At 50.1% G+C, this 23,099-nt stretch overlaps 1 protein-coding gene across 3 annotated transcripts in view; it reads left to right on the top strand.

Moving 5' to 3' along the window:
* Positions 1-17,042, top strand: part of HAS1 (hyaluronan synthase 1) — a 34,248-nt gene extending 17,206 nt beyond the window's left edge. For 2 of the 3 annotated variants that reach the window (XM_005590139.5, XM_074024416.1), the window contains 5 exons: positions 1,736-5,334; positions 9,393-10,094; positions 12,675-12,900; positions 13,479-13,611; positions 16,045-17,042. In XM_005590139.5, the coding sequence (XP_005590196.3) occupies positions 5,050-5,334; positions 9,393-10,094; positions 12,675-12,900; positions 13,479-13,611; positions 16,045-16,720 (2,022 nt within the window). In that variant the 5' untranslated portion in view covers positions 1,736-5,049 and the 3' untranslated portion in view covers positions 16,721-17,042. Of the gene's footprint in view, positions 1-1,735; positions 5,335-9,389; positions 10,095-12,674; positions 12,901-13,478; positions 13,612-16,044 lie in introns of all 3 variants that reach the window. The other variant, XM_065534805.2, reaches the window with a different exon arrangement.
* Positions 17,043-23,099: the final 6,057 nt, after the last annotated feature.

Below are 23,099 nucleotides of genomic sequence, written 5' to 3'. Positions count from 1 at the left end.
GTTCAACACATATTTGTTGAGCACCTACCAGGTACTAGACACAGGTCCAGGCGCTGAGGAATGAGCCATGAACAAATCAGATAAAGACAGCTGCCTGTCTAGAGCTTGCATTCGAACCAGGAAGACACACATTGTACAAAAACGATACTAAACGTACCTTATGCAAGTTACACGTTATATAGGAAGGGGATCAATGCTATGGGGAAAAAGAAAAAGAGAAAGCAGAGGAGAGTAAAGTGGGTCAGGAATCCAGGGGTAGGGCAGGTTTTGCTGTTGAATAGATGGTCGCGGGAGCCAGCTTCTGTCTTTGCTCCCTCTCCCTACCTCCTTTTCTCCTCCGTCTCTAGTTATCTAGATCCCCGCAATGTGCATTTCCCTTCCCAACCCAGGACACCTAGCAAAGAAACCGTCTACCTGGATTCAAGCATTTAATAAAACAAGGATCTCTTCAGGTTACTGCCCAGGGGCCCCTTGCACTCACTGGTTCCCCAGGAGGTACCTGCCTGAGATGGAGCAAAGGGAAGAGCACCTGTAACCAGAACTAGCTGAGGTTAGGGGTTTGGCAAGTTAGCCCGCCATGTCTGTGTCCATCTCCCAGTCTTCTTGGTCCTGGATCCTCGGGGTCCTGCACCTCTGCCCAACCTTACTCACACTTCCTCTCTACCCTGGAAAAGCCCCAGGGATCTCTGATGCAACCCCACCACCCAGCGACTCATCCTGGCCCAGAGCCCCTGTCTCTCCCTCCAGTTTAGCCCTTGCTCAGACCAAGAGCTGATCCTGCCCCTCCCTTGCTCACAGCCCTTCCATGGCTCCCCAGTGCCACCAGAGCAGTCCTAGCCTCTGACTCCTGCATTCAAAACCCAACATGTTGCATGCGTTAAATATGTTGCATGCTTGACTTAGCCATTTCACAATCGATTATATATATAGCAAATGTCATGCTGTATATCATAAATATGTATAATTGTTACTTAGTTAAAAAAAAATTTTTTTGAGACGGGAGGCCGGAGTGCAGTGGTGCAATATTGGCTCACTACAACCTCCGCCTCTCGTTCAAGTGACTCTCCCACCTCAGTCTCCTGAGTAGCTGGGATTACAGGTGCACGCCACCACACCCGACTAACTTTTGTATTTTTAGTATAGATGGGGTTTCACCATTTGGGACAGGCTGGTCTCAAACTCCTGACCTCAAGTGATCTGCCTGCCTTGGCCTCCCAAAGTGCTGGGATTACAGGCATGAGCCACTGTGCCTGGCCAAAAAAATTTTTTTAAACCCAAATGGGTGGACCTCACTAGGGACCCTCAACCCCCCACACCCTTGTTTCACCCACTGTGCTTCACAGCATCAATCTGCCCTTACTTTTTTGACTGGTCACACCATTTCTTGCCTTGGATGCCCCTTTCTAGCCCCACCTTCCACCCCCACCCTGACCATGGCTAACTCCTCATCAGCCAGCATCGCCTCCTCCAAGAAGCCCTCCCTGACTCTTGGGCTGGGTTGGTGCATCCTTGCACTGTTTTGTGGCCCTCTGTTTACACAGCTGTCTTCTCCACCAGATTGGCATCTCCCCAAGGGCAGGGCCCAGGGCTGAGTCATCTCTGTGTGCCCGGCATCGCCCAGCCCAGCCCCGTCCACCAGGGCTCAGGAGATGTCCCTAAAATGAATGAATGTTTTCTGCTCTGCCTTTGCTCCATTTTTGCCTTACCTCTCCCACCCTGTGCTCCTTCCGTCCAGGTATTCTGTAAGCTGTACCCTGAGGTTTCCTGATGGTGGCTGAAATGCTGGGAAGGCCACTGTGGACCCAGGGCAGGAACTGGAGAACAGCCACCACAGGAGCGGGGGTTTCCAGGAGCCACGGGTGTTAGTGAGGGGTGTGGGGTCCCTACCTGTCTCTCCACCACCAGCCCCGGCCTCCTGTGGGAGTTTCCAGCTTCACTGCTCCCTGTCTTTCAGCACTTGTCTGGGCTGCTTCCAGCCTTGGTCATCTCTTCCTGCAAGAAATTCTAGGGTCTGGACATGTAGGTCCAAGGGAGAAGGAAGCTGGGAGTTGAGACTCCTGGGTCTGAGGGAGGAGGGGCTGGGGGCCTGGACTCCTAGGTCTGAGGGAGGAGGGCCTGCGGGCCTGGACTCCTGGGTCTGAGGCAGGAGGGGCTGGGGGCCTGGACTCTTGGGTCTGAGGGAGGAGGGGCTGGGGGCCTGGACTCCTGGGTCTGAGGGAGGAGGGGCTGGGGGTCTGGACTCCTGGGTCTGAGGAAGGAGGGACTGGGGGCCTGGGACTCCTGGGTCTGAGGGAGGAGGGACTGGGGGCCTGGGACTCCTGGGTCTGAGGAAGGAGGGACTGGGGGTCTGGACTCCTGGGTCTGAGGAAGGAGGGACTGGGGGCCTGGGACTCCTGGGTCTGAGGGAGGAGGGGCTGGGGGTCTGGGCTCCTGGGTCTGAGGGAAGAGGGTCTGGGGGCCTGGGCTCCTGGGTCTGAGGGAAGAGGGTCTGGGGGCCTGGGCTCCTGGGTCTGAGGGAGGAGGGGCTGGGGCCTGGACTCCTGGGTCTGAGGGAGGAGGGGCTGGGGGTCTGGACTCCTGGGTCTGAGGGAGGAGGGGCTGGGGACTGGACTCCTGGGTCTGAGGGAGGTGGGGCTGGGGGCCTGGACTCCTGGGTCTGAGGGAAGAGGGTCTGGGGGCCTGGGCTCCTGGGTCTGAGGGAGGAGGGGCTGGGGGCCTGGGCCCCTGGGTCTGAGGGAGGAGGGGCTGGGGTCTGGACTCCCGGGTCTGAAGGAGGAGGGGCTGGGAACCTGGACTCTTGGGTTTCAGAGGAGGGAAGCTTTGAGAATTAAAGCCCTGGTTATCCTTCCTCATCTGCACTCTGGTTTTAGAAACATCTGGTTTTATACAGCTGCTCCACCCGAGCAGGGCGGGGTGGGGGCTGGGCAGCCAAATGCCCCACTTCTGGGGAAGGGCCTGTGCTGCCCCCTCCCACTGGGCGGAGGACTCACCCTCCCCTTCTGCTCTGGGCTGGCCTCAGATCATCTGAGGATCCATCATCCTGACACAGCCAGACACCAGGCGGCCCGGCTCCCAGCAACAGCGTCAGACACAGCCCGGCCCGCCCTGGTGGGTGGGCGGGGCGTTCGGGGTCCTTGGGAATGCACCTTCTCCCTGACAGCCAGGCCCAGGCAGAGGCTTGGCCTGGCGCATCCTCCTCGGGAAAAGCCCAGGGTGTGCGGATTTGGTGTCCGGCAGGGGAGAGCTCCGGGACAGGCTGGAAGAGATGGAACTGCAGGGAGAGACGAAGATGCACAAACAGAGAAATGGAGAGAAACAGTGAATGAGAGAGAGAGAGAAACACATACAGAGATAGAGTCTCACAAAGAGATAGGTGTGGTGGCTCACGCCGGTAATCCCAACACTTTGGAAGGCCAAGGCAGATGGATCACTTGAGGTCAGGAGTTCGAGACCAGCCTGGCCAACATAGTGAAACCCCATCTTTACTAAAAACATACGGGTGTGGTGGTGCATGCTTGTAGTTCCAGCTACTCGGGAGGCTGAGGAAGGAGAATAGCTTGAACACGGGAGGCGGAGGTTGCAGTGAGCCGAGATCATGCCACTGCGCTCCAGCCTGGGTGACAGAGTGAGACTCCATCTCAAAAAAAAAAAAAAAAAGAAAAAAAGAAAAGAGATGGGGATGCAGAGAGATGGAGGGAGGATAGAGACAGAGATAGAGAGGGAGATAGAAGGAGAAAGAGAGACAGAGAGAAAGAGACACACACACGGACACACAGTGAGAAAGTCACTCAGAAAGAGGGAGAGCCACACAAGAGGAAAGTCAGGGAGACCTCAGAAATGCAAAGGGACAGACACTCCTGGGTAAAAACAGAGAGAGAATGGTTGTGAGGGGAGATGAGGAGGAGAAACAGACAGGAATACACAGAGGCAGAGACCCAGATAGATGGACCGAGAAACAGAGATGGGGAGACAGATACAAAACAACAGAGACTCGGGGAGAGGCAGACAAAGAGAGAGGACGGGGGAATTTCTCTCTGCTGCTCCAAGTCTTTCAGCCTGTCCTGGAGCTGGACCCTGCCAGACACCAAAGGTCATCCGAGTCATAGGCAGGGAGAAAAAGAGGCAGCTACCAAGGCAGAAAGTGAGACATCAATAGTTCGCAGTAAGAGAAGGAAAGAGAAGAACAGAATTAGATACAGATAATTTTTTTAAAATTCATAGAAAGAAGGGCATGGAAACAGACATTTATCACAGATCTTCTGGTCCTGAGGGGCTCGGGTCTGGGCACCCCAGGTCCCACATCTCTTTTCCACCCTTCCTCTGACTCAGTTTCCCTGATGGGTGAAAGCACTGACAGACCCCGGCTGGATCCCCAGGGGCAGCTGACCGACAACTCTCTGTGTTCATCCCTGAGTCCCTGGGGATACAAACCCCAGTGCTCCAGCCCTCCACCCCAGGCCCTGGTGCACACAAGCAGACCCACGTCAGTTAGGCACCGAATAGACAGACGTTCACTCACAGCTCCGATTCCAGGCAGCCGTGCCTTGGGCCAGCGCACACACAGGCACACCCACAGCACGCACGTGTGTGTGTTTCGTTCCATCTACCAGTTGCTGAGACATGTCCCTGGGGGGCCCAACCCAGAGATGGATTCTGGGGACAGGAGAGGCGGCTGCGGGAGAGGCAGGGCGGGGGTGACTGGGGAAAGTGAGAAGGGGGAGGTGGGGAGAGCTTTAAAGTAAGAAGAGAAACAAATGAGGGCGACAGGAGGCAAGAGAAGTGGAGAGGAAGAAAGGGATGGAGAGAAAGACAGAAACTTGGAGAAATGTGGTAATGGGGAGAGAGATAAGGGTACCAAGAAAGAGATGAGGATAAATAGTGGATTGGGGAGAAAGAAAGGGACGGAGGGAAATACAGGGATAGGGGATGAGGGGAACCCCCAAAATGCAAGCAAGGTGGAACAGAAAAATCAGGGGAGACAAGGGACAAGAGTGGGGAGGAAGAGAGAAGAAGACATAGAGGAGAGAGGCTGGGAGAGGAGGGGGAGCGATGGCAGAGAGGACTAGAGGAGGGGCGCGGGTAGACATGGGGGCCTGGGAAGGGAGGCCCGTCTGGCTGAGCGGGGTGGGAGTAATAGCGGGAAGCGGGTGGAGTTGCCCGGCCGTGACCTCAGAGCCCCTGGCCCAGCTTAGCCTGACTGACGTCAGCACTTGCTCCCGCCCCCGCCTGTGCTGGTCTTCAAATGACCCCCCTGCAGCTCTCTGGCCACAGAGAGGCTGGGAGAGCAAGCAGGAGAGAAGAGAGTGCCCGGCCAGACCCACTGCGATGACACAGGTTGTGTGTGTGTGTGTGTGTGTGTGTGTGTGTGTGTATACAGCCATGTGGGGGAAACTACTGCCATATGTGTGACCACGAGTGTTGGGGAACTGTGTGCACATGATTTCATGTGTGTATCCATGTGCGTGACAGTGACCATATGTGTGTAGGGGACAGTGAGCATGTGAGGCTGAGTGTGCAGGTCTGTGTATATATTGCCCTGTGTGGGCGGCCATCCCAAGTACATGTAGGTGAGATGTGCCACGTCTGTATTTCTGTATCTGTGTATCTTGCTATAAATTTGTGTATGTCTGTGTTCCCTGGGAGGCAGACAGAAAGAGGGAGTGAGACAGTGAGCAAGTGAAAGAGACTGAGTAAGAAAGAGAGTTGGATTTGCCTGTGGCACGTGGGAATGGATTTCTGTTTCATGCGTTCAATAGCTATTAAGTTGAACCAAATGAAATCACCGATACTGAGCCACTCAAAACTTGGAAGAACAGCAATTTCATCTGGTTCAGTATCAGCTTGACAGTCACCTACTATTTCTCTTGAAATCTTCCCTGTGTGTCCCATTGCCCCAGACTCTCAGTTGGGGCTCTGTGTGTTTGCGGCCACGTGGGCATCCCCTTGCTGGTGTTGCTTTTGCCTGCGGAGGGGTGTGTGCCTGCAGGTTCACCTGTGTGGCCGTCAGTGGGGGTCACGGGGTCGCTGTGTTTGGCCTAAGTGGGTGTCTGGGGTCATCCTGTAGAACACAAGTAATTTCATTCTGTGTGTCACTCATCACGTGTGAGTTCACGTGTGGGGGGCGTGTCTACACGTGTGTTCATCTGTGTTTCTAGAATCAACTCTCTGGATCCCTAGCATGAATTGGGCCATCCTTAGGAACTCAGGCAAGGCCAGGTTTGAGGCAAAGGAAGAGAGAAGGGGGATTCGAGAAGAAAGAATAATGTTTAATGTTGAGAGTTTAAAAGCTGTACCTCAGCTTTGTCCTCTAGAAATGTAACAAAAACCACAATATCTAATTTAAAATGTTCTTGTGGCCACATTTCAAAAAGTAAAAACAAACAGGTGAAGTTAATTTTAATAATATATTTTTATTTAACCCAGTGTGTCAGGGGCCAGCACATTTTTTTTAATAAAGGGCCCAATATTAAATATTTGAGGCTCTTGGGGGTCATCTGGTCTCTTTTGAAAGTACTCAACTTCCATGTTGTAAATGGAGAATCAGCCACAGATGATGTATAACCAATGAATGCGGTTGTGTGCAAATAAAGCTTCCTTTAAGGACACTGAAATTTGAATTTCATATTTTTCATGCTCCACAAACTATTATTCTTCTTTTGGCTTTTAAAAACCATCTAAAAATATCAAAAAAAAATTCTTAGCCTGCAGGCTGTAGCAGGTCTTAGCATGCCGACCCCTGCTACGTATGAGATATGGTAATTTCAATATGTAATCAATACATAAATGTTAATGAGCTATTTCACTTTCTTTTCCCCAGACTTGGGCTTCAAAATCCAGTGTGTTTATTGCGCTTCTCACTTAGATGCTACCTTTTCATTGGAAATACCTAATCTGTGTTTAGATTTTATAAAATTTACAGTTACAAAAGGAGCATCATAGATGCAACTTGTTCCAAACATACTTAAAAGTTTTCTAATAACTGAATCAAGTAAGAGTTTTTAAAATTTAAATGAATTAAAATTAAAATTAAATTTTAAACTCAGTTCCTCGGTGATACTGGCTGCATTTCAAGTGCTTGGTAGACACATGTAGCTGGTGACACCTGTATTGGACACAAAGATCTATATCTTAATGACGCATTTAAATAACCCACAGTAAGCCTATGAGGCAGGAACTGGTGGCATAGGAGGCAGTTTAGCATAGAGGGGATGCCAGAGCCAGACTGCCTGAGTTTTATTTCTAACACTGCTTATTACCTGAGTGACCTTGGGTAAAAGTATTTGCCTCTCAGTGTCTCAGTTTCCTTATCTGTAACAGAAGATAGTAGAGGTACCTGCCCTATAAGGTTGTTGTAGAGACCGGGTGCAGTAGCTCACGCCTATAATCCCAGTACTTTAGGGGGCCAAGGCAGGAGGATCGCTCGAGCCTGGGAGTTCAAGACCAGCCTGAGCAACACAGCAAGATCCTGTCTCAATTATTATTATTATTATTATTATTATTTTGAGATGTAGTCTTGCACTGTCACCCAGGCTGAAGTGCAGTGGCGCCATCTTAGCTCACTGTAACCTCCACCTCAGGGGTTCAAGCAATTCTCCTGCCTTAGCCTCCTGAGTAGCTGGGACTACAGTCATGTGCCACCAAGCCTGGCTAATTTTTGTATTTTGGTTTCACCATGTTAGCCAGGCTAATCTTCAACTCCTGACCTCAGGTGATCCACCTGCCTCGGCCTCCCAAACTGCTGGGATTACAGGTGTGAGCCACAGTGTCCGGCCCCCTGTCTCAATTTTTTAAAACTCTATATATATATAAAGGTTGCTGTACAGTAGTGTCTGGCACACGGAAAGTACTCTTTCCTCTGATTCTGGGCTCTTCCAGCAACATTTACTGGGACACCTGTTCTGCTGGGGAGCTGGGCAGTGGAAAAGCAGAACGAGGCTATGCCTCTGGAAAGTCAGAAAGAAGAGTCCTCCACCGTGGGCTGCTGACCCTGTGCAAGTCACTCCTTCTGGCCAATCAGTCCTCAGTTTGGCCACCTGTATGGTGGCAGCGAGCACTATCTGTCCCCCAGGGCTCTGCCGAGGGCTAAAGGTTGAGGTTTAGTGATTCAATTCCTAAGGTTCAAATCCAGGCTCCTCTGCTTTCCAGGGATGACCTTGGGCAGGATGCTGAACCTCTGTGTGACTCAGCTGCCTCATCTGTAGAATGGGGATAATAATAACAGTACCTACCTTATAGCGCTGTTGTAAGGATTAAAATAAATTCGTTTATCTTAAAGGCTTAGAGCAGGGACTGGTACATAGCATTTTGGTTTTTTAGTACATGTTATTATTATTACTGTCTCAACCCTAAGAAACCTTTAATTGGAAGATAAATCCTCATTGTATGTGCCACTAAGAAAGAGGAGGGAAACGCCCTGGTAATTAAATTGTGACACTCCATTGCATGCAATCGTCCTCACGGATTTAAGAGATTTCAAAACGTGGAAAAAAATTGTATTGGAAGGAACAAAATCAGGCTGGGCTTGGTGGCTCATGCCTGTATTCATAGTACTTTGGGAGACTGGGGCCTGGGCAGCATAGTGAGACTCCTCCTCTAAATTTTTTTTTTTTTTTTTAATTAGTAAGGCATTGTGACTCCAGCCTTGTGGTCCTAGCTACTTGGGAGGCTGAGGTGAGAGGATCACCAGAGCCTAGAAGTTAGAAGCTACAGTGAGCTGTGATGCTGCCACTGCACCCCAGCCTGGGCGACAGAGCAAGACGCTGTCTATAAAAATAAATAAATAATAATGAAAAGAAGGAATCTAATCAGCATGAAGCCTAGATAGCTATTTGCCCCAATTATTTTCGTTAATGAAAATGATTCTGGGTCCGGCGAGGTAGCTCATCCCTGTAATCCCAGCACTTAGGGAGGCCGGGGCAGCCATGTCACTTGAGCCCAGGGGTTCCAGACCAGCCTAGGTAATGTAGGGAGACCCCCGTGTCTACCAAAAATTTAAAAATTAGCCAGGAGTTGTGGCGCACGCTTTGTAGTCCCAGCTATTAGGGAGGCTGAGGTAGGAGGCTGAGCCTGAGTTTGGGAAGCTGAGGCTGAAGTAGGCCCAGACTGTGCCACTAGGCTGGAATGAGACCCTGTCTCAAAATAAAAAAAAAAAACACAAAAGGAGAGAGAGAGAAAGGGAGAGCGAGAGCAAGAGAGAGAGAGAGAGAGAGACAGAGAGAGAGAGAAAAAGAGAAGGAAGGAAGGAGGAAGGGAGAGAGGGAGGAAAGGGAAGGGGAAGGGAGGGGAGGGGAAGGGGAAAGGAACGAGGGAAGCAAGGAAGGGATTTTGTAATCTTCTCTCAGAGGAGGCCCTCGGGACTCATGCCCCTTCCTTTCCACTCTCGCTCCCAGCAGGACGCGCCCAAGCCCACTCCTGCAGCCCGCCGCTGCTCCGGCCTGGCCCGGAGGGTGCTGACCATCGCCTTCGCCCTGCTCATCCTGGGCCTCATGACCTGGGCCTACGCCGCCGGGGTGCCGCTGGCCTCCGATCGCTACGGTCTCCTGGCCTTCGGCCTCTACGGGGCCTTCCTCTCGGCTCACCTGTTGGCGCAGAGCCTCTTCGCGTACCTGGAGCATCGGCGGGTGGCGGCGGCGGCGCGGCGCGTGGCGGCACGGGGGCGCCTGGATGCAGCCACGGCGCGCAGCGTGGCGCTGACCATTTCCGCCTACCAGGAGGACCCCGCGTACCTGCGCCAGTGCCTGGTGTCCGCCCGCGCCCTGCTGTACCCGCGCGCGCGGCTGCGCGTCCTCATGGTGGTGGACGGCAACCGCCCCGAGGACCTCTACATGGTAGACATGTTCCGCGAGGTCTTCGCCGACGAGGACCCAGCCACGTACGTGTGGGACGGCAACTACCACCAGCCCTGGGAACCCGCGGCGGGCGCGGTGGGCGCCGGAGCCTACCGGGAGGTGGAGGCGGAGGATCCCGGGCGGCTGGCGGTGGAGGCGCTGGTGAGGACTCGCAGGTGCGTGTGCGTGGCGCAGCGCTGGGGCGGCAAGCGCGAGGTCATGTACACCGCCTTCAAGGCGCTCGGAGACTCGGTGGACTACGTGCAGGTGAGTAGAGGAGCCCTCAGCCCACTCGAACACCCGGATCCCACTTTCCTGGGGTCTTTCCTTCAGTGTACAGATTTGAGTGACTCTCTCCCTTTCTTTATTCATTCATCTATGCAGTGGAGAGATTCTTTCCTTCACTCATCCATCCATCCGTCCATCTATCCCTTTATCCAATATGGAGCTCATTCGTTCATTTCTTCGTTCATTTACCCATTCAATGTAGAGGCATTCTTTCCTTTCTTCATTCACCTACGCATTCCAGGAAGAGACAATTTCATTTATTCTTGACTCATCCATTCATGTATCCATCCATTCAATAGATTCATTCGTTCATTCATCCATTCATCCAATGATTCAGTTATCCATCCATTCAATGTAAAATTAAGTCTTTCTAGCCGGGCACTTTGGGAGGCTGAGGTGGGCGGATCACCTGAGCTCAGGAGTCCTAGACTAGCTTGGCCAACCCTTGAAACCCTGTCTCTACTAAAAATACAAAAATTAACTGGGCGTGGTGGCGAGTGCCTGTAATCCCAGCTACTCGGGAGGCTGAGGCAGGAGAATCTCTTGAACTGGGAGGTGGAGCTTGCAGTGAGCTGAGATCGTGCCATTGCACTGCAGCCTGGGCGACAAGAGCGAGACTCCATCTAAAAAATAAAATAAGTCCTTCCTTTCTTTATTCAGTGTAGACACTCTCACTCATTCAGTCATCCATCCACCTATCCATGCAATATGGATAATATTCATTCCTTCATTCATTTATACATTCAGTATAGAGTCATTTCTTCCTTTGTTTATCCACCCATTGGAGGCAGATTCTTAATTTCACGCATTCATTCACTCCTCCATTCATTTATCCACTCATTCAATATAGAGATTCATTCATGCATCCATCCATCTATCCACATTTCCATCCATTCAATATAGAATTAAGTTCTTCCTGGACAGGCGTGGTGGCTCATGCCTGTAATCCCAGCACTTTGGGAGGCTGATCTGAGGTTGGGAGTTCAAGACCAGCCTGACCAACATAGGGAAACCCTGTCTCTACCAAAAATACAAAATTAGCCCGGCGTGGTGGTGCATGCTTGTAATCCCAACTACTTGGGAGGCTGAGGCAGGAGAATCGTTTGAACCTGGGAGGTGGAAGTTGCAGTGAGCCGAGATCACACCATTGCACTCCAGCCTGGGCAACAAGAGCAAAACTCCATCTTAAATAAATAAATAAAAGTTCTTCCTTACTTCATTCAGTGTAGAAATTCTTTTCTTCACTCACTCATTCATACACCCATCTATCCATCCAATATGGAGATCATTTGCTCATTTATTCATTCATTTATCTATTAAATGTGGAGATTTGTTCCCTTTCTTCTTTCCTTCTTCCCTCCTTCCTTTCCCCTCCTTCAGTGTTGAGATTCTTTTGTTCATCCATTCAGCCATCTATCTATGTATTCGATATTCAGACTAATTTCATTTATGTACTCATTCATCCATCCCATTTGGTGTAGCAATCTTTTGAGATGGAATCTCACTCTGTTGCCCAGGCTGGAGTTCAATGGTTCAATCTTGGTTCACTGCAACCTCCGCCTCCTGGGTTCAAGTGATTCTCCCACCTCAGCCTCCCCAGTAGCTGGTATACAGGCATCTGCCATCATGCCCAGCTAATTCTTATATTTTTGTAGAGACACGGTTTCACCATGTTGGCTAGGCTGGTCTCAAACTCCTGACCTCAGGTTATCTGCCCACTTTGGCCTCCCAAAGTGCTGGGATTACAGGCATGAGCCACACAACCGGCCTGGTGTAGCAATTCTAATGCTTTATATTAGTTTTCCATTGCTGCATAACAAGTTACCATATGTTTGGCAACTTGAACAAAACACATTTATTACCTCATAGTTTCTGTGAATCAAGAGTCAGCACAGCTCAGCTGGGTCCTTTTTTTCAGGATATCACCAGGTTGCAATCAGGGTATCAGCTGGAGCTGGTTGCAATCAGGGTATCAGCTAGAGCTGGGTCTTTTTTAAGCCTTGGGGTTATCTTTCAAGCTTATGTATTTGTTCGTTGGCAGAATTAATTTTCTTGCAGCCACAGAACTCATGGTAGCAGTAGCTTGCCTCTTCAAGGCCAGCAAGGAGACTCTCTGACTTCTAGATCTGCTTTTAAAGGGTTCTCCTGATTAGGTCAGGCCCACCCAGGATAATCTCCTTTTGATTAACTTATAGTCAAGAGATTTGGGGACTTAATTACATTGCAAAACCTATTCACCATTTCCATATTAGGTAATATGATCGTGGCAGTTATATCCCATAACTTCTGCCATATTCTATTGCTTAGTAGCAAGTCGGGGTCTCACTCACACACCAGAGGAGATGGTATATGTCTCATTGTTCATGTTCATACAAGGATGTGCATCTTGGAGTACATGTTAAACTGTGATTGCACATTGAAAATGACTAAAAAAATCTCAAAATTGCATTCAGATCGGTTGCAGAGTGCCCCAGCTGCATTGAACCCCTTGGTGCCCTCCTCTCAAGCATCAGTCCGATGCAGGGGTCTGTGCTGATCCTGTCCCCTTCCACCTCACAGGTCTGTGACTCGGACACAAGGTTGGACCCCATGGCACTGCTGGAGCTCGTGCAGGTCCTGGACGAGGACCCCGGGGTAGGGGCTGTTGGTGGGGACGTGCGGATCCTTAACCCTCTGGACTCCTGGGTCAGCTTCCTAAGCAGCCTGCGATACTGGGTAGCCTTCAATGTGGAGCGGGCTTGTCAGAGCTACTTCCACTGTGTGTCCTGCATCAGCGGTCCTCTAGGTAAGCAGCGGCAGAGATTGGGAGGGCCGTGGATGGGGTGGAAAGGGAGAAGGGAAACCGGATGGGGCTGAGGATGTGACTGGGGTTGGGGACAAAGATGCAGCAGGGCAGGAACTGGGGATGGGATAAAACTGGAAGTTGGCGGTGAGGATGCTGCTTGGGTTCGAGCTGAGTTTGGTGTGGGGAGTGAGATTGGAGAAAGGATATGGATGGGGATTGGGGCTGGGCCTGGGGAAAAAGATGGGATAAGCTTGGAGTCAAAGACAGAGTTGGAGCCAGGTTTGAGGTTGCAGTGGGTTTTGGATGGGGCTGAGAATGGATATGGGATTGGTGATGAGACTGGGGTGGGCAGGTTTGCAGTCACAATGGGTATAGTTCAATGACAGGCAAGTTGGAGTGGATATGAGGTTGAGGACAGGATTGGGGCTGGAGTTGGGATTGGAGATAGTGCTGAGATTGAGATTATGATGACTGAGGATGGGGTTGGAACTGGAGATGGGGTTGGGGCTGGAAACAGCACTGGAGTTGACGTTGGTGACAGCAGAGACTGACACTCTTTCACACCTCCCCTCACCCAGGCCTATATAGGAACAACCTCTTGCAGCAGTTTCTTGAGGCCTGGTACAACCAGAAGTTCCTGGGAACCCACTGTACTTTTGGGGACGACCGGCACCTCACCAACCGCATGCTCAGCATGGGTTATGCTACCAAGTAAGCTGAGGGGACCAGGTGGTCGGGTATGTGTGGAGGCCAATGAGTATCCCAGCATGTGTGCATGCTGAGAGTTCTCCAAATCCAAAGTAACTCACCAGACCGTGGGCTCTATCAAGTGAGACTTTAGAGGAGAGAGGAAGATACCATAATGGGCAGAGGGGCCATTTGCATTGAGCCAATGGACTTTACCAAGTGAGATATTAGGGAAGAGGGGAAGATGCTATAAGGGACAAGGCTGGCATTTGCATTGAACCATGGAATGCAGTGAACTCTACCAAGAGAGGCAAGGTGAGGGTAGAGAATTCCACCTAGAATTGAGTTAGGGTGAGTTGGTTCTGCCATGGAGACTAAGGTAGTGGGGAGTGAAGTAGGAAGGGCAAGAGACAAATGGATAGAGTGGGATCTAACTAGTGAGAGAGCCGTGGAGAAAGAATCAAGTGAGAGAAGAGGAGCACCCGAACTCTAGCAAGTTCTTCAAGAGAAGACAAGTAATTCCATGAGACTCAGGGGAGGATGATCTAGACCAAGTGAAGTTCAGGGAAGAGTGATTTCTGCAAAGTCAGGTCCACTGAAAGACCCAGACGGAACTTGGGATAATCCAAGGGAATCCATGAATTAATTCACTCAACAAATATTCACTAGGTGCCTAGAATGTTTAAGCTGCGGGGATACAGCAATAGGCAGATAGGACACCAATTGATTACATCAGTAGGGGAGACACACAAGAAGTAAATAAGCAGAACATACAGTATGTTCATGATATGTGTTATGGAGATAAATAATGCCAGACAGGGGGATGGATAGGAAGTTTTGGGGTGGGGAGTGAAGTGTTAAGTGGAGTGCCTGAAGTAGGATGGGGCTCAAGGCTGAGAACAGTGTGGCTGGAGCATGGAACTGAGGGAGTATTAGGAGAGGAGGATGGAGAGTCAACAAGGGGTCCACTCATGAAAGGCTTATAGGTCTAAGGACTCTGACTAAGATGAGGGAGCCATGGGAGGGTTTTAAGCAGAGAAGTGACATGTTGTAATGGGATCCCTCTGGCAGCTGTTTTGGGTACAGACTGCAGAAGGCAAGGTCGGAAGCAGGGAGGCCACTGAGGATGCCAAGTGACACAGGGGAAGGAGACTGGACACTGTCAAGTAATGCCCACAATTCTAGTCTTGTGTGGGCTTGGCTGGAACCTGTGCAGGGATTGATTAACGATGTCTGCCACAAAACAGGAAGGAGGCCTGATGGTTCCCTTGAGAAGTTCCAATACATAGACTACCCTGGGTAGCAACCACGCCCATCTTGCTCCTCACTATAGGGACTGCCAGTAATAGTAAGCATGACAGTATTAGTAATATGTTAGTAATAGTATTAGTAATAGTGTCAGTAACCAACATGATATTAGTAACGGCAATAGTAATGGTATTAGTCACAGTAAAAACAGTAGTAACTAACATTTATTAAGCAAATACTATCTACTGGTCCTAAGCACTTGGCGTTTAATCTTCATTTAATCCTCACAGTATCCTTGTCATATGAGAACCTTTTTTTTTTCAGATGGACTCTTAGGCCGGACGCGGTGGCTCATGCCTATAATCCCAGCATTTTGGGAGGCTGAGGCGGTGTATCACCTGAGGTCAGGAGTTCGAGCCCAGCCTGGCCAACATAGTGAAACCCCGTCCCTACTGAAAATATAAAAAATTAGCTGGGCATGGTGTCGGGCACCTGTAATCCCACCTACTCTGGAGGCTGAGGCAGGAAAATCGCTTGAACCCAGGAGGCGGAGGTTGCAGTGAGCTGACATTGTGCCATTGCACTCCAGCCTGGGCAACAAGAACGAGACTCCATCTTAAAAAAACAAAAAATGATAGAGTCTTTCTGTGTTGCTCAGGCTCAGGCTGGAGTGCAGGGGCATGATCACGGCTCACCGCAGCCTCAAACTCCTGAGCTCAAGTGATTCTCCCATCTCAGCCTGCGAAATAGCTGGGACTGCAGGCACACATCACCACACCTGGCTATTTTGTTTTTTTGTTGTTAGAGATGGGGTCTCACTATGTTGCCTAGGCTGGTCTCGAACTCTTAGCCTCAAGTGATCCCCCCACCTCAGCCTCCCATAGTGCTGGGATTACAGGCATGAGCCATTGCATCCTGCCCATTGGTGCTTATTTATTTATTTGCTTATTTAGTAGAGATGGGGTCTTGTTATGTTGCCCAGGCTGGTCTTGAACTCCTTATGCCTCAGCCTCCCAAAGTGCTGGGATTACAGGCGTGAGTCACCATGCCCGGCCTATCAACCCTATTCTACACATGAGAATACTGAGGCCTAGAGAGGTTCAGAAACTCGCCCCCAGTGGCTATCCATAGTGGTCACTTCTGCCTCCAGAATCCTGCCCAGGCCCCAGGGAGCATGCGATGATGTCCTTATTCCTCGCGCCCATGCAGGTACACCTCCAGGTCTCGCTGCTACTCAGAGACACCCTCGTCCTTCCTGCGCTGGCTGAGTCAGCAGACTCGCTGGTCCAAGTCGTACTTCCGTGAATGGCTGTACAACGCGCTCTGGTGGCACCGGCATCACGCCTGGATGACCTACGAGGCGGTGGTCTCGGGCCTGTTCCCCTTCTTCGTGGCGGCCACGGTGCTGCGTCTGTTCTATGCGGGCCGCCCGTGGGCGCTGCTGTGGGTGCTGCTATGCGTGCAGGGCGTGGCACTGGCCAAGGCGGCCTTTGCGGCCTGGCTGCGGGGCTGCCTGCGTATGGTGCTGCTGTCGCTCTACGCGCCCCTCTACATGTGTGGCCTCCTGCCCGCCAAGTTCCTGGCGCTGGTCACCATGAACCAGAGTGGCTGGGGCACCTCGGGCCGGCGGAAGCTGGCCGCTAATTACGTCCCTCTGCTGCCCCTGGCGCTCTGGGCGCTGCTGCTGCTTGGGGGCCTGGTCCGCAGTGTGGCACACGAGGCCAGGGCCGACTGGAGCGGCCCTTCCCGTGCAGCGGAGGCCTACCACTTAGCCGCGGGGGCCGGCGCCTACGTGGGCTACTGGGTGGTCATGTTGACGCTGTACTGGGTGGGCGTGCGGAGGCTTTGCCGGCGGCGGACCGGGGGCTACCGTGTCCAGGTGTGAGTTCCACCCACGCGGAAGCCGCCTCAAGGGTCTTCAGGGGAGGCCAGAGGAGACCTGCAGGGCTCCCGAGCCACGAACTTGCTGGGTGGTTCTCTGGGCCTCAGTTTCCCTCCTCTGCAAAACGAGGGGGTCAGCAGCCCAAGATTCTTCAGTCTGGACTATATTGGGACTGGGACTTCTGGGTCTCTAGGGAGGGGTATTTATTGGTCAGGGTGTGGGATTTGAGGAGCGGAGGGGAAAGGGTCCTGCTTTCTCCTCGTTCTTATTTAATCTCCATTTCTACTGTGTGATCAGGATGTAATAAAGAATTTTATTTATTTTCCCTGAGTCTCCTCCTTTTTTGAGAACTAAGGGGACTGGATGATTGAGAATTGGGGACGTTGGGCTCAGTGCTGGGTGCTAGCTGTTTGAACCTGGACAAGACACTCTCCTTCCTTGGAACCAGGGGTTCCCTCTTTTGAAAACAGGGATTATTAATCCCATGGGGCAGGGTTGGTGTGAGGGTTACTCAACTCATTCACAGGTTCTTACGAAGCACCTGCCACCTGCCGCACTGTCAGGTACTGCAGATGATGCCCGTCTACTCAGAAGGGTAACACATCCCTTTTCTCTTCAAACCTCCAGCACCCCCTCCCCCAGCCTCTTAGCTGACTTCCTATCTCACTGAGAAAATAGGGGTTACAAGAGAAAACTTTTGCCGGAGTCCTCATCTCCACGTCTTCCCACTCACTTGCCCCTGTGTGCATACACTCCACCTTCTTGCTGTTGCTGAGGGTGACCTGTCTGTGCTCCAAGCCAATGCCAACCTCTTCCATCAGGACACCAGACCCTATGTCCTCTTTGTCTGCTCCAAGACTTCACTCCAGCAGTTCCTTCCACCTGATCCTCCATCAATTCTCCTTTCCCTTCGGAGCCTTTCCCATCAGCATCCGAACATATTGTTACTCTCCCATTTTTAAGACTCCCTCTCTTGACCTCAGTTTCCCCAGAAACAACTGTTCCATATCTATTTCTGTTAATAGCAAATTTCCTTGGGAGAGTTGTCCATATTTGTCTCCAATTTCTCTCGCACAGAATTCACTCGTTCAAAGTGTGCAATTCGGCCGGGCGCGGTGGCTCACTCCTGTAATCCCAGCATTTTGGGAGGCCGAGGTGGGCAGATCGCTTGAGGTCACGAGTTCGACACCAGCATGGCCAACATGGTGAAGCCCCATCTTTACTAAAAATACAAAAAAAAAATTTAGCCAGGCATGGTGGCATGTGCCTGTAATCCCAGCTACTCAGTAGGCTAAGGCAGGACAATCACTTGAACCTGGGAGGCGGAGGCTGCAGTGAGGTGAGATCATGCCACTGCACTCCTGCCTAGGTGACAGAATGAGACTCCATCTCAAAAAAAAAAAGGGTACAACCCAATGGTTTTTAGTAAGTTTACAGGTTTGCACAGCCACCACCATAATCTAATTTTAGAACATTTTCGTCACCCCACAAAAGGAACCCCATCCCCATTGGCAGCTCACTTCTCGTTTCTCACCCCTTTGTCCCCCTAAGACCTGGATAGCTGCTCATCTGCTTTCTCTTTATTGATTTACCTATTCTGGCTATTTCATATAAATGGAATCTTGCAGTATGTGCTTTTTTTGTGACTTCTTTCATTTAGCATATAAAGGTTCATCCATGTTGTTGCATTTATCACTGATTCATTCCTTTTTTATGGCCAAATAATATTCTGCAGTATGGCTATATTGCATTGTGTTTATGCATTTATCAGTTGATGGATATTGGGGATGTCTCCACCTCTTGACTGTATGAATGATGCTACTATGAACATTCGTGTGCAAGTTTTGGTGTGGACACAGCTTTTTAATTTTCTTGGGTGTATACTTAGAAATGGAATTGCTGGGTCTTATGTTAATTCTATGTTTAATTTTTTTGAGGAACTGCCAGACTGTTTTGCACAGGGACTGTACCATTTACATTCCCACCAACAATGTATGAGGGTTCTAATTTCTCTACGCCCTTGCTACATTTTGTATTACCTGACTTTTTTTATTACAGCCTTCCTCGCAGGTGTGAAGTAGCATTTCATTGTGGCTTTGGCTTGCGCCGCCAATTTCATTGTGGCTTTGGCTTGCGCCGCCCTAATGACTAATGATGTTGATTTCCATTAACTCTTAAACCCACGCCAATCAGATGGTCATGCTTTCCTCTAGTTCGCCATAGAAACTGCTTTTGTCAAGTTCATCAATGATATCCATGTCGCTAAAACCAATAGCCAATGCTCAGCCCTATTTCATGATTTGGCTGTGTCTGACACAGTTGATCACTCCTTCTTGAAACTCTTTACTTGACTTCCTTTTTTTCTTTTTTGAGATGGAGTCTTGCTCTGTCACCCAGGCTGGAGTGCGGTGGCGCGAACTCAGCTCACTGCAACCTCTAACTCCCAGGTTCAAGCAATTCTCCTACCTCAGCCTCCCAAGTAGCTGGTACTACAGGCATGTGCCACCACATACAGCTGATTTTTGTATTTTTAGTAGAGACAGGTTTCACCAGGTTGGCCAGGCTGGTCTCAAACTCGTGACCTCAAGTGATCCACCCACCTCAGCTTCCCAAAAGTGCTGGGATTACAGGCGTGAGCCACCGTGCACAGCTACTTGGCTTTCAGAAAGCCACAGTTACCTTGCTTTCCTCCACCTTGTTTTCTTTCCTGGATCCTCTCATCCTCGTCTCTTATCCATCTATACCCACTTCCCTTGTGCCTCCAGTGTTAATGGCTCTGAATACTTCATTCATGCTCCTTGCATGGAGATGGGACTCTCCCAAACAGACCTTCAGGCTAGACCTCTCCCTTAAATTCCAGGCTTGTATATCCAACTGCCTCCAAGACATTTCCACTTGGATGCCTAATAGGCATCTCAATACAGACTCCTAATATCTTCTCCCCTTCCTCCCTGCTAATCCCCATGAAACCTGCTCCTCCAACAGTCTCTCTATCTCAGTAAACAGAACTTCATCCTCCCAGCCACTCAGGCCAAAAACTGCTAGAGCTGTAACTGTCCATCACTAGCCACTACCACATGGAAGTCTAAACCATTTTTTCCCGTTCATGCATTCCTTGATTCATCAGTCACCAAAACATTCACCAAGTACCTATTGAATGCCACACACTCTGCCTAGTTTGCAAGTATAGAAACAATTAAGAAGCTTGCCCTCAAGGAACTCTTAGTCAAATAAACAAGAGTTCAGAGTGATCCACAGGTAAGAATACTCACACAGGCCTCTACGATTCTGTTGTCAAAGAGCAGGAACTATGTAACGTTAACGTAATTAAAGCTACCAGAGTTGATTTTTTTCTTTTTTTCTTTTTTTTTTTTTTTGACACCCTTTCTTGCCTGAAGAGCTACCTAAGATTATGAGTTCAGTTCCTTAGTTGCACAGGTCACCTTCACGTGCTTCACGGCCACATGTGGTTGGTGCTGTGCTACTGGACAGTGCAGATCTAGAATATTTCCAGCATGGCACAGGGTTCTACTGGACAGTGCCACCGTGGTTATTCTTGGCCTCTCTCATCCAACATTCTGAACCATCAGCAAATCCCACTGGTTCTACCTTCAAGATATATCTAGAGCCACTGCTCCTCACCACCTTGTTTGCCGGGGCCGCATCTCGTCCCTGGATTACTGCAGCACCGCTCAGCGATGCCAGCTTCCACCTTGCCCCAGTTCTATGTGTTATGCCCCAGTAACACATAGTAGCCATGGAAATCAAATCATGACCTGCCTTTGCTTGGCTCAAAAGCCACCCGTGACTCTCATCTTTTTTTCTTTCTTTTTTCTTTTCTTTTTTTTTTTTTTGTGACAGGGTCTTGCTCTGTAGCCCAGGTTGGACTGCAGTGGTGCAGTCATGGCTCACGTCATCTCTTTTTTTTTTTTTTGAGATGGGAGTTTCACTCTTTTTGCCCAGGCTGGAGTGCAATGGCACGATCTCGGCTCACTGCAACCTCCGCCTCCCGAGTTCAAGCAATTCTCCTGCCTCAGCCTCCCAAGTAGCTGGGATTACAGGCGTCTGCTACCACGCTTGGCTAATTTTTTATTTTTAGGAGAGACAGGGTTTCACCACATTGGCCAGGCTGGTCTCGAACTCCTGCCCTCAAGTGACCCGCCTGCCTCAGCCTTCCAAAGTGCTGGGATTACAGGCGCGAGCCACTGCACCTTGCCCTTTTTTTTTCCTTCTGAGTCAGGGTCTCACTTTGTAGCCCAGGTTGGACTGCAGTGATGTAGTCATGGCTCACTGCGCCTTGACCTCTCAAGCTCAAGCCTCAGTCCCCCAAGTGCTGGGATTACAGGCGTAAGCCACCACACTCAGCTGACCCTCATCTCTTACAGAGGTAAGTCTAGACTTCACAGCAGCCAGTGGCACCATCTGGTCCCCATGGTCTCTGACTTCACTGTGTATTCACTTCCTAAGGCACTGCTCCAGCTACATTGGCCTCCTGGATGTCCTCCCGGCTGTCTTCCCACGTGCCTGGCACTCCTACCTCAGGGCTCACTGTAACTTCCGCCTCCCGGATTCAAGCGATTCTCGTGCTTCAGCCTCCTGAGTAGCTGGGATTACAGGCATGTGCTAGCACGCCAGGCTAATTTTTGTATTTTTAGTAGAGACAGGGTTTCACCATGTTGGCCAGACTGGTCTCGAACTCCTGACCTCAGGTGATCCACCGGCCTCAGCCTTCCAAAATGTTGGGATTACAGGCATGAGTCACCTCGCCTGGCCACCCGAACACTCTTCACACAAATATACATAATGACTCATACAGTCATCCCCTTCCAGTTTTTATTCAAATGTCACTTTCTCAGTGAGGGCTTCTCCAAAGATCCTACTGCTACTTCCCCTGGCCCCATATTCCGTTTCTCTGCTTATCTTCTCCATCACACGTTACCATATAATTTCGTATTTTGTTTTATTTATTGTCTGTGACATAAGAAATACATAGTTGGTGTCTGTCCCTGGTTTCTGACAGTCTTAAACCCTCGTAATTTCTGGAGTGATGTAGGCAACAGAAGCATCTTACATACAGCTCCTAATCTCTTGAATTTCCTGGGTGATAGCAGCATCGTTTGTTCTGCTCAAGTGACTCTTGGTGGTCACCTGGATGGGCACTGGTCACCAGCGAGACTAGGCCATGATTGGGAGCTTAAGAGCTTTCAGCCTCACCCGCCCCCTCCAGTCCTTGGGGGGGAAAAAGGGGTGGAGACTGAGTTAATAAGTGATCACGACTACATGACGTAGCCTCCAGAACAATCCCTAAAATATGGGGTTTGCAGAGCTTCCAGGCTGGTGAATGCATCTATGCACTGATAGGCTGCTGCATCCCAACGCCCATGGAGACAGAAACTTCTGCACTTGGGACCCTTCTGGATCTCACCCTATCTACCTCTTCATCTGGCTATTAACCTATTTCCTTCATACTCTCCTTTATAATAAACCAGTATGTTTCCCGAGTTATTCGAGCTATTCCAGCGAATTACTGAGCTGGGGGGCTGCAGGTTGAAGGAGCCCCGGACTTGCGACTGGTGTCTGAAGTGGGGTCAGTCTTGTGGGCCTGAGCTCTTAAAGCTTGTGTAGTGTGACGCTAACCCTGGGTTGTTTATTTTAGAATTGAATGAATTATAGGACACTCAACTGGTATCTGGGAGAGTTGGAGAATCGGTTGGTATGGGGGCAGGAGGTAGAATCCCACACATTTAGTGTCAGAAATGTTGGGAGTAGACAAACAGTTTTCTGGCCAGGAGCGGTGGCTCACGCCTATAATCTCAGCACTCTGGGAGGCTGAGGCAGGCAATCACTTGAGGTCAGGAGTTTGAGACAAGCCTGGCCAACATGGCGAAACCCTGTCTCTACTAAAAATACAAAAATTAGCTGGGCATGTTGGCATATGCCTTTGTACTCCCAGCTATTTGGGAGGCTGAGGCATGAGAATTGCTTGAACCCAGGGGATGAAGGCTAGAGTGAGCCAAGATTGTGGCACTGCACTCCAGCCTGGGCGGCAGATCAGGACTCCATCTCAAACAAAAAAAAAATAGAGAGAGAGAGAGAGAAACAGTTTTCTTTTACTGTCCACTGGAATCTAAGTTTCATGTGAGTACCATACAAACTTTTTGTCTCTTATTTCTTCATTGGGATCTCTACAGTGCCTTGAAAATACATGACAAAATAGTAAACACTCAATAAATATTTGCTGAATGAACAAATTAATAAAGGGAAACAGACCAGTGAACAAGAATGAGTACATGCTCAGAAGGAGCTTCCCTTTCAGGTAGGAAAGGCAAAACCAAATTAAAAAATGAGTTAATGGCTGGGCGCAGTGGCTCATGCCTGTAAT

The sequence above is a fragment of the Macaca fascicularis genome, chromosome 19, assembly GCF_037993035.2.
Source record: "Macaca fascicularis isolate 582-1 chromosome 19, T2T-MFA8v1.1".
NCBI classification, from domain to species: Eukaryota; Metazoa; Chordata; class Mammalia; order Primates; family Cercopithecidae; genus Macaca; species Macaca fascicularis.
The sequence above is the reverse complement of the archived record's forward strand: the minus strand, read 5'-3'. Positions and strand labels throughout refer to the sequence as shown.